General features: G+C 46.5%; 1 protein-coding gene across 1 annotated transcript; it reads left to right on the plus strand.

Moving 5' to 3' along the window:
• The first annotated feature begins 2382 nt into the window (after positions 1 to 2382).
• On the plus strand, positions 2383 to 7508 carry LOC142216394 (uncharacterized). The gene is made up of 12 exons (XM_075284193.1): positions 2383 to 2582; positions 3571 to 3682; positions 4019 to 4112; positions 4221 to 4275; positions 4368 to 4508; positions 4625 to 4785; positions 4939 to 5037; positions 5147 to 5292; positions 5386 to 5557; positions 5886 to 5998; positions 6382 to 6466; positions 6565 to 7508. Exons 1-12 carry the CDS (start codon positions 2465 to 2467, stop codon positions 6619 to 6621), a joined length of 1353 nt encoding a protein of 450 aa, XP_075140294.1. The 5' UTR covers positions 2383 to 2464; the 3' UTR covers positions 6622 to 7508.
• Positions 7509 to 11010: the final 3502 nt, after the last annotated feature.

Consider the following 11010-nt stretch of genomic DNA (forward strand, 5'->3'; position numbering starts at 1 on the left):
AGGATAAACCACATGTCCCAGCATGGCACAGAAGCTGCAGACTGTCCTGGGGTGTGGGGGCCTCTGTATAATCTTGAACAATGTCCGAGCATTGGTATAGAAGTCTATGTATATAATGGAGAAATAAATCATTGTCTGCATCAGATGTATCTAAGCCTATTGTGTGTGATATGTCTGCTGAATCACTGTACCTAATCCTATCATGTGCGATACTGTCTGCTGTATCTAATCCTATCACGTGTGATACTGTCTGCTGTATCTAAACCTATCATGTGCAATACTGTCTGCTGTATATAATCCTATCACATGTGATACTGTCTGCTGTATCTAAACCTATCATGTGTGATACAGTCTGCTGAGCTGTGTATCTAATCCTATCATGTGTCATACTGTCTGCTGAGCTGTGTATCTAATCCTATCATATGTGATACTGTCTGCTGTATCTAATACTATCATGTGTGATACAGTCTGCTGTATATAATTCTATCACGTGTGATACTCTCTGCTGTATCTAATCCTATCATGTGTCATACTGTCTGCTGTATCTAATCCTATCATGTGTCATACTGTCTGCTGTATCTAATCCTATCATGTGCGATACTGTCTGCTGTATCTAATCCTATCATGTGTGATACTCTCTGCTGTATCTAATCCTATCATGTGTGATACTGTCTGTTGTATCTAATCCTATCATGTGTGATATCTACTATATCACCGCACATGAATCGCTGAATCTCGTGTATCAGAAATCTTATAAATGATTCACAATTGTGGGCGACATCGCAGACAGAGGTCAAAGAGCGAAGATAATGCGAGGCCTAGACACAACAACAACTACATCAAGTGCAAAGTACAAGAATAAAGGGTAATCACCATGACAACAGCTTCGGCCTGTGACTGAGAGCAGAAAGATGGCAAGATTATCCCACAATGTCAGACCCAACACCAAGAGGACAGCCATGTTTGGACATAGGGTTATGTCTGCTTAAGGGCCATTAGCATATAAGCTTGACTCACCTCTCCCGGGGCAGGTCTTCCGTATAGGTCCTCCCTATGATGTCAGCAGTGACATGCCGTTTTGCTGGGTACCTGCTGTAGCCAATCACAGAACTCAGCTGTGACCTCTTCAGTGACTGCTACGACATGCTGACTGTGAAAAGGTCACTGCTGAGGCTGAGGCCGGTGATTGGCTGCAGTGGTCACCAGGGACATAGAAACTGAAGACACGGAGGAGCGGGGACAGGAGAGTAGCTTTTTATGTTCATGGCCCTTTCTGCAACCCTATTAAAAAAAGAGTCTGACAACCCCTTTAAAGAGGACCTTTCACCACCTCTACCAATTCAAGGTTTTAGCATCTTTTAATTGACACCCACCACTAATTCCAGCACAGTTGGATTTTTCTCTCTAGTCCTGAATAATAAGTGCAGGTAGTTTTGATGTCTGATATGTTATTTAAGATCTGTACTGCCAGGTGGGCGGTGTCAGACAGGGGGTTGTAATTCGGAGCTCCAGGTAGAGGCAACCAGTGTCAGAGCTCAGAATCACACCCGTTGCCTGCTCAATACCACATCAGGCATCAAAACTAACTACATTGATTGCTCAGGAATGGTGGGACTAGAGAATAAAATCCAACTGTGCAAGAATCAATGGAGCAGCAGCTATTAAATAATGTAAAGAGCTTTAAGGTATACAAAGACAAGTATAACAGTATATGGCAATATGACGGGGTCTCACTTCTTAGCAGGGATACATTTTCGGAGTCCTGACTGTTTTGTTGCTTTTAGGAAACAATAAAGTGACTTGACAGGAACATGGCGGCGCATTCATAGATAGCACACGTGGCCATTCAGGTGAAGCTCCTGAACCCCAGTAAGAAATATGTAATGGAGCCGAACTACCAGGTGACTTTTAGAATAGCGCCATATTTTGGGCCCCCACGCGGTTCAGGGCCCAGTAGTGACTGCTGTCGCCCCCTATAGATAAGCCACCGCCTGTAGGGCCCTGATCACAGCCATCATAGAACACATCTAAGATGAGACAAATCCTGATTATTTACTGCAGGACTTCCATTTCCATTATTTATTACATTTCCCTGATATCATCCATCCATTTTCCGCTCATTGCTACATTTTATCTATTACAGACATGTTACATAGTCCCGCAGTAATAATTGAAATAAAACTGGTTTGCCCATAACAAACATGGCGGACGCAGGACTTCCGCTCTAGACCGGAAGTGTACCTCCTGTCCTTTAGCTTTTATAACTCTATGAGGGCTTTTTTGACACGTTGCGCGTCAGGCCACGTCAGCTGCGCGGAGGATTCTGGGACATGTAGTGTCCTGACGTGACGTCACTGTCTCCTTTACCTGAGGAGTTCTCCGTACAGACTACAAGTCCCAGCTTTCTGCTTGTCCGTCTCGTAGTAATTGAAACCGGCTCCAGTCAGCGGCTCAGAGCGGCAACATGTCCGGGAAGGTGAAGGTTCGGGCGGCTGCCAATGCCGAGGCCATGGCCGGGGCCGTGTCTGTGAATGAAAGGATCCTGAGGGACTGCCATAACCTGTATACGGACCCGGAGAATGGTGAGAACTGTGGGTGCTGTATACTGGGCTCTATACTGTAATGTGCTCTTATATGTTATACATGGTCTGGGGTTCTAGGTCTCCACATTGTGTATGCGCCCCCTGTCACTGGTCAGTGCTGAGTTGGCAGATTACATGTGAGACCCTTCCTCATGTATATTTGTCTGTAGTGTTATCTCCCTCCATGTCTATGTTAGTAGGTGCTCCTCCATATATATATGTCAGTAGTAAGGCCCCCTCCACATGACTATTGTATGTCGGTGGTGTTATCCCCCTCCATATATACTGTATATAGTCCCCTGTCCATGTATATACTAATAGGTGCCCCCCCCCCCCCAATATACATCTCTGTAGTGTTATCTCCCATCCCGTGTATATTACTAGTTGCCCCCCATGTATATCTGTAGTGTTAACCCCTTCACTAGCTGCCCCCTGCCATGGCTATGTTATTAGATGGCTGTTACATGTTCGGATAGTTATTGATATTCTACATTACATACTTTGGTTTATTTCATGTTTACTTTCAGAGGAGACCATCTCCAGGTTTTTACAAGAGGTTATGTCTCAAAAAAGATGGAGACTGAGAGGACGTGTCCTGTGGTCCTTCCCCTCTGCTGGATGTCGGTGTATCTGGTGATGGCTGATGTGAATGACTCTGATTCTCCGGCATTGGCATGAGAGCGCCGTCCACCACCAGATATTCCTATGTCCGTGATGAATGTGCAGCGGAGGGGGAGGTCCGCTGTTCTCAGGATTGGGGGAGGTCGCAGTCCGTTCTGATCAGGGGTTTATCTTCTGTTCTGTACTTTTTGTGACATGACCCCTTTAATAAAATGAAGGCTCCTCACAGCTTCTGTCTGACCATGGCTGTTGCCCGTTTATGAAGGGGGTAGAGTTGGTGGTCTAGCTGCCTACCAGCCCTGCTCCGTGCCCCCTACCTGTGTACATATCACTACATCCTCCTTATTGTCATGTGACTCCTCTGCAGGTCTCATTGCTCTCGCCTCTCACCTGGGCCTCTCGTTCTTACCTCCAAGAAAGAAGATCACTGTGATGTTAATGGGGAATCACTCGGCCGGGAAGAGCAGCTTCATCAACTGGTGAGTGCTGGGGAAGGGGAGATTAGGGGGATCGTGTTGGTGAGTGCTGTGGAAGGGATGTCTTGGGCATCGTAATGTGACTGGTGAGTGCTGGGGGTGGGACGACTAGGGGGATCGTGTTGGGGGGCATTGTGATGGCAACTGCAGAGTGGAACTGGATTTAAAATAGACAATTAACCCACAAAGCCCCGGATGCAGACCCCAGAAATAACTACCCCTCCCCTGGCTGTGTCTTCCACCCCCTGCCTGGCACTTCTCAGGGTATGTGATGCCCGCAGCTCTGGTATTGTTTTGGTCCCTGTTCGTCCCCTCACACGGTCTCTGTCTATTGCACAGGTACATAGAGGAGCACATACAGCGCACCGGTGTCGCTATAGAAACTCAAGGGTTTGCCTTTATTACAAGCGGCCGCAAGAGAGAATCATTGACAGTAAGTATAGAGGGGGACAGTCTCATCCTGTGTGGCACACCCTGCTATATACCATCTCAGTCCTGGGGTGGCGCTGTGTTTCTGAGCTCTCTATGACTTCCCCCACAGGGCGATGCCACCCTTCACCTGTACCCTCACTTCAAGCCCCTTCAGTCCTTCCAAGGTAGGAAGACACCCCCTGCTCCATATAATCATATAGCGCCCCCTGGTGTCTCTACCGCTCTAGATTCTCAGTTGTTTTGTTGCCCCCTCTAGGTGTGTCTGAATATCTGTGCACGGAGATCTCCACGTCACGGCAGAAGAAGTTCAGCCTGGTGACCTTTGTGGACACCCCGGGGTTGGTGGACGGTGACATGAAGTATCCCTTTGATGTGAACAGAGCCCTCCTGTGGCTGGGTGAGTGTACTGCATGTCCAGTAGTGTATAGGATCAGCAGCTGTGGCTGTGGCAAGGGGTGTGTCGGGCATTACAGGGTATCTTCAGTGTGTTAGTAATGGTGTTCTGTCTCTCAGGGGAGCTCTGTGACCTGGTGCTGGTTTTCTTTGACCCCATGGGTCAGGCGCTGTGTAAACGCACCCTGGATATCGTGGAGAAGATCAACGAGAGCCACGGAGATAAACTGCGCTTCTACCTGACCAAGGCAGACGAGGCCGGAGGGGAGAGTGACCGCCAGGTGAGGGGCTGGGTTATAGTCCAATCACAAAGCTGCTGCTGACAGGCCTGCTGATATCTCCCACCGCAGCAGGGAATATTCTTGGTGAGGCATATGCAGATATATGAATGCAGCTCTGGATGTGACTAGAGTATGTTACGTGTTTTCTTTCAGAGAGTCCTGATGCAGATTGTTCAGGAATTGTGTAAGAGGCCTGGGCTGAACAAGTGCGGGTTTGACATGCCAACCATCTACATCCCCAACCCCAATAAGGTGAGCCCCCTTCACAATACGCTGTGGCTTTCTGCCGGAGATCTGTACTATACTCCCTCCATTACTGCCCCCTAGTGTCCATTGTTAATTACGATCTGTCTCTTTCCAGCCTAGTCGCTGCGTCAATCAGATCGAAGACGTTTGTAAAACCATTGAAAAGACAATCACCCAGACTGTGCAGACCACACTCAACACCCTGGGGAGAGACTGCCAGAAACTGACCGAGAGCATCGAGAACAAGCTGCGGGAGGACGAGTGAGTGCTCTCTGGGGTTGGGGTTCCCCTTAGTCCAGATAATATAATGGTGTTGGTTTATTGGTGTTGATCTTCTCATCGTCTCCACCATAGTGAGACTGTTTGGAGTAACAGACGTGCCCGTGTACGTGGATGCCTCTTTGGGCTGTCAGGCTTCCTGCTTCCGCTCTTCCTCTTCGCCTCCATATTGTTCGGTGCTATCCCCCGCCAGTTCTGGCTGAGTCTCCTGGGGGTGTCAGGAGTGGAGACCCTGGAGATCTACCTGGTAAGTTCTGAAACTTTCTAATATACTGTGGGAGGAATTAATAAAGGGCGGTGCGCTGTACGCCAGCGGAGGGTGCAGGTAATTCATCCTTGCTATGAGTTTGGTTGCACCTCCCTTGCATCTAGGTGAAATATTATGCTGGTTCCTTTTGGCATAGATTTTGCTGTCATTTACACCTCAGAAGTGCTCTAAGTGATCATGAACGTGGTGCGGGGGGCGGCCTCTGCCCCATCACCTCCTGAAAACACTACTACATAATCTGTATATATAACACTTGTATGTACGTATGTATATATTGTATGTGTATCATTTCTCTCTTCTCACCCAGTCCCCCCTGCAGACCCTGTGGTCGATGGTCCCAGAAGACTATTTGCTTTACACCTTCGTGGGCCTGTTGCTTCTCACCCTAATCTTCCTGTTTTTGGCCCAGAGATGTTTCAGGTATCAGACATTTGTAATAGTGAGGGTTGTAGTCCCAGGAAGCCGAGGTCTGTGCTGCAGTTTGAGTCGCACCCTCTCTAGATGCTTTACTTTCTTTACAGGGGGCTTTGCTAAAGTATCTCTCCAGGGCAGACCGCCCCTCATATCTCCGCTTCCTGGACCCCTGTGTATAATATGATGTCTACCATCAATAATGGGAGCTATTCTAGAGCTGACTGCTTGTTTCTAGGTCTGTGCACCCCCAGATGTGATGGACTTGTGGTTTAAGCAGTCAGCAGGGAATTGCACTACAAGCGATTGCTCTGTATAGTCTGCATTGTAATAGTTATAGTGCCCTCTGCTGCTGTGTCTGACTTTTTACTCTTTGTTTGTTTTCCTCCCAGAACACGTGAGACTATGAACAAGAAACAGAGACGTTATTTACTGGACCGCTGCGCCTACATCACCGAGGTGGTGGAGCACAAGCGGGTGAGATGTTTATTAATGGCAGCAGTCCGTATCCTGCCTGTGGCATTGTCCATCTGTCCGTCCGTCGCCTCTCACCATTGTCTCTCTTCCGTTTGCAGAAGCAGCTATACGAGGATTACCTGAAGCAGAGCGTGGGCGAACACGACATGAGCTGAGGAGCAGCCGCCTGACATCTGCCCTGCTGCCACCGGGGACAGACACCAGACACTACCACTCGCAGTAACCCCTGCATTGCCAGAGGACAGCTGACCGTCTCCTGGCACGTGACAAGTTTACACTATGGCCCTGAAGGCAAATCTCACCAGCAGTAACTACTGATCATGGTCTTACCATCCTCTTTAATTATGTGAACCCCCCCCTCATTACAGATGGAGATTTATTTTTAATATACAACCCCACTCCCCCCAACAAATCCAGTTTTCTTCTGGACATCTGATCATAGTGGAGAATCGCCCCCTCCCCTTGGAGTAGGTCAGATCTGTAACACCTACAGGGCTGAAAGCCTCAAATTATGTACAGGACACTGCCAGAGCCCAGACTGAGAGGCAATATATGTATAAACCTGACACATGTAGCAGAGCTGAGTCTTATTGCAATGCTGAGTGGTTCAGAGGACTGCAGGGACTACTCCATTATCGGTGCTGTTACATGGGACTGCAGGTTACATCTGCAATGTTATCTATGCTGTTACATAGGACTGCAGGTTTTATCCAGTGCATAAAAGATACAAATCTGACACTCAGCTCTGCTACATCTGTATAGTCTGCACTTTACTATATCATGTGCGTAGATTTACCCTCCGCCGTTACTTAGCTCCTATAGGTGGATCATGGCGCTACATACATAAGCTGAGGAATGGCGCCGGTTCCGTTTTTCTGCACACTTTGTTCGGTGCCTTTTTTTTTTTCTTTGTATCAGGTCCATATGAACTCTGACTGGGATTCTTACACTGCCAGTATTGAGCAGCAGGGGGCGCTCTCTCTGCACTCCATGTTATAACTCCGCGCTGTCTGATCTCCTCCATGTTCTTCCATTTTTGTACAAGGGAATAAATAAGTTATTTACATTAGTAGAGACTTCTTGTGTCCGAGAGTGAGGGGTGTGTATAGATGGTGCCCCGCAGTGGTGCGAGGGGGACGGTCACTGGATAGCTCTTGTATCAACAGATACCCCCACCCCTATAGAGCTCTGCAGTGATCAGGTGCTTAGCCATCATCATAATACTTCTCATAATACTATCTCTGTCCCTCCTGGAACTGTCATAGTCTTCCTCTCTCCATAGACTTCTATTGTCTATAGTGAAACAGACTTCTGTGCAGGGAAACAAGTAGAAACAAGCACATTTCTTATAAAGTATATTGCCCTGTTTTATATGATCATTATTGGTTCATGGAAAAAAAAAAGGTGTTAAAAATTCATGCACGATTTTTAACCCCTTTCTGCCGACAGCATTTTTTGATTTTCATTTTTGACTCTCTTCCTTCCAAATCCCATAACTTTTTTTTTTTATTTCCCCACTCTCGGAGCCATATGAGGTGTTAATCTTTGCGGGTAAAATTGTTCTTCATGATGCCGCCATTAATTATTCTGTACAATGTAGTGGGAAGCTGGAAAAAAATCAGAATGTGGGGGATTTGAAGAAAAATTGCATTTCTGCGATTTTTCTTACGGGATTCGTTTTTACAGCGTTCACTGTGCAGCCAAAATTACGTCGCCTGTATTCTATGTTTTGGTACGATTCTGGAGATATCTAATTTATATGGTTTTATTCACATTTTAACCTTTTAACAAAAATCCAAAACTGCCAATTTTTTTTTTTTCTAAAAGTTGCCATATTCTGACACCCGAAACTTTTTTAATACTTCTGTGTACAGGGATGCATAGGGTGTGTTTTATTGCGGGGCCGGGTGTACTTTTTAGTTCTAACATTTTGGGGAATTGCTTTTGCTTTGATAATTTTTTATTCAAATTTTTATCAGAGGCAAAACAGTGACGGCGGTGAATGGTGGTTTGGCACTTTTGACTTTTTTTTCCTCACTACGGCGTTTACCATACAGGAAAAATATTTTTATAGATTTGTAGAGCGGGTGTTTTTGGACACAGGGATACCTAATGTGTATGTGTTTCACAGTATTTAACTACTTTTATATGTGTTCTAGGGAAAGGGTTATACCAATAAATATATATATATATATATATATATATATATATATATATATATATATATATTTTTTTTAGCATTTATAAGACCCCCTAGGGGGTCTCGAACCCCAGGGGGTCTGATCACTAATGCAATGCATTACAATGCTAAGGCATTGCAATACATTGCAAAAAAATCGTCATTTCTTTTGCAGGCTGGATAGAGCAGCCTGCAAAAGAAAATCACTGCAGACTGGCTGGGGAGCCTGTACAATGCCAACGTGACGTCGGCCTTGGATCTTGCTCCAGGTGATGGCAATCACCGGCAAAATAGCAGCACCCATGGCGCCTCGGTTAGCTTCTGAGCGGCCGCCATAGTACACCTGGCATGCGCTGTACTAGCACGGCAGTTGTTCGGAAGGGGTTAATACCTAATTTGTTGACCCGAGGTCAGCTTCCTGGTCTGCTTTGTGTAGGATCCTAGAGTCTCTATGGGCCACATCATGAATGAAGACCAAGGGAGGCCTATAGCCAAGAACAAGCTGGTCTGATGAGGTTTTTACCTCTGAAATGTTCTGGATCCTTTTGGAGGAGTCCCCTCATCTCAGAGGTACAGACAGGTAACGGTCAATGATGGAGACTGGGGAACATCGCCCCAAATAGTGGATTTCTGATGGCGGAGTTTGGTCTCCTTACTTCTTCCTTCCTGGGATCTGAGTGTTCTTCATCACGATTATTGCGTCAAGGTTTTTTTTTTTTTTTAATGACCCATCTAGAGTCTGGGTCTAACAACATCTTTAAGAAGGAGAGTGTTATGGGTAATGGGGTATATTGGTAGTCCCTCAAAAACTTCCACTGCCTTTTACCTCATTGTTGACCTGAAATTTTTCACTAGGTTTGTCTGGTTTCTCAATTTAGGACCTTTGATATGGGAGGGAAACCTCCTACTAGATGAGCCATAGACTCCACTGACCTAAAATATCTTAGAAGAAAAATAAATTCTATTGGAGACTAGTAGGGAGTCTAGTAAAACGAGCGGGCCGTCTGACTACCTTGGATGTAACCTTAGTGAGGCTGGTTTCCTTATACCCACAAGTGTGAAGATTTGAGGATTTGACAGAACATTCTCGACCTACGGTCCTCTTCTCTTTCCCTGGGGTGGTCTCTATGTGTCCTTTGTTTTCACCACCACTGTGGTAGAGATAAGATGGTGGACATTCCCTACCCTGGTGATTGGCATCTGAAGGCAACTTCATCCTACCCGTACGTAACACTCTGCATCCTAGAAGGCCTGGGCTAAGTATTAAAGTCTGACCGACAACCAGAGAGGAGGCAGTGTCTTGGAGTTCACCTTCAAGCCCTCATTACTGATGCTGTAGCTTTCTCAGGATCTTTACAGGATGTCCACGCCTCAGTCTTCTACGTGGTCGAGCTACCAAGGCTCTCATTGCAACTAATCCTGAGGACCATGGGACACGACTGACAACGTATCAGACCTGAAGGCCACCCTTTTATAATACTCTGCCAGTCGTGTAACTAGTCTTGGGGCCGCGGTGCTGTCTTTTGTCCAGGGCCCCCTACCTCATGTCTACAGTGAATTCTTAATTGTGATGGTTAAGGAGTGTAATCCACCTTAGTATGGTTAGGGGAATCTGTGGTAATCTCGGTTTATGGGCCAGATGGAAACTGCAATGTCACTACTGATGCCAGTGCTTATGGGCTCTCTCAAGCTTAGTTCACACGTATGTACCGTGTAGTGTAATTTGGTAATTTTTTGGAGCAGTTTTTGGTAAAAACCGCTTCAGAAAACGCCAGGCGGTTTTTCCCTCCCTTGACAGTAAATGGGCCTTAAAAAACCGTGTTGCAGTTTTTGCCAAAAACCGCAACACTGTTCTGCCTCTCATTCACTTGTATTGACTTCCTGAGGTGGAATCCCCTTCAAGAAAGGTCATATCGCTTCTTTTTTCCCGCTAGCGGCAAAACGAACGCTAGTGGTCTCCATAGACCACTATTGTGAGGGGGTGGATTATGATGTAAATTCCGCGTGAAGGGGCCCTAAGGCTCCTGGGCCCCGGTGCGACTGCATCCCCTTAAGTTACACCCCTGCCAAGAACAACAAACCCATGTTCATCTTGCCTGGCCATACTTATTAGTGAGAGGTTTCTTTTTGACTATGACCCAGCCGGGGGCAGACTCGGCTAATGAACGGAGCCTGACAACCAGCCATGAACATCACACCACTGACAACAGAAGAGGGAGCAACGTGTGATGTATGAACCAAACTATAAGGTGAGGAGCCCGACCATTACAACCCTAGACAGGTAATAGTGTGGCAGTGGTTAGTCAGGGATGTTATATAACGGGACGCTTTTATTATATATAATGAGTGACACACAGTGCTGTCA

Source organism: Leptodactylus fuscus, chromosome 8 (assembly GCF_031893055.1).
Source record: "Leptodactylus fuscus isolate aLepFus1 chromosome 8, aLepFus1.hap2, whole genome shotgun sequence".
In the NCBI taxonomy this organism is placed as follows: domain Eukaryota; kingdom Metazoa; phylum Chordata; class Amphibia; order Anura; family Leptodactylidae; genus Leptodactylus; species Leptodactylus fuscus.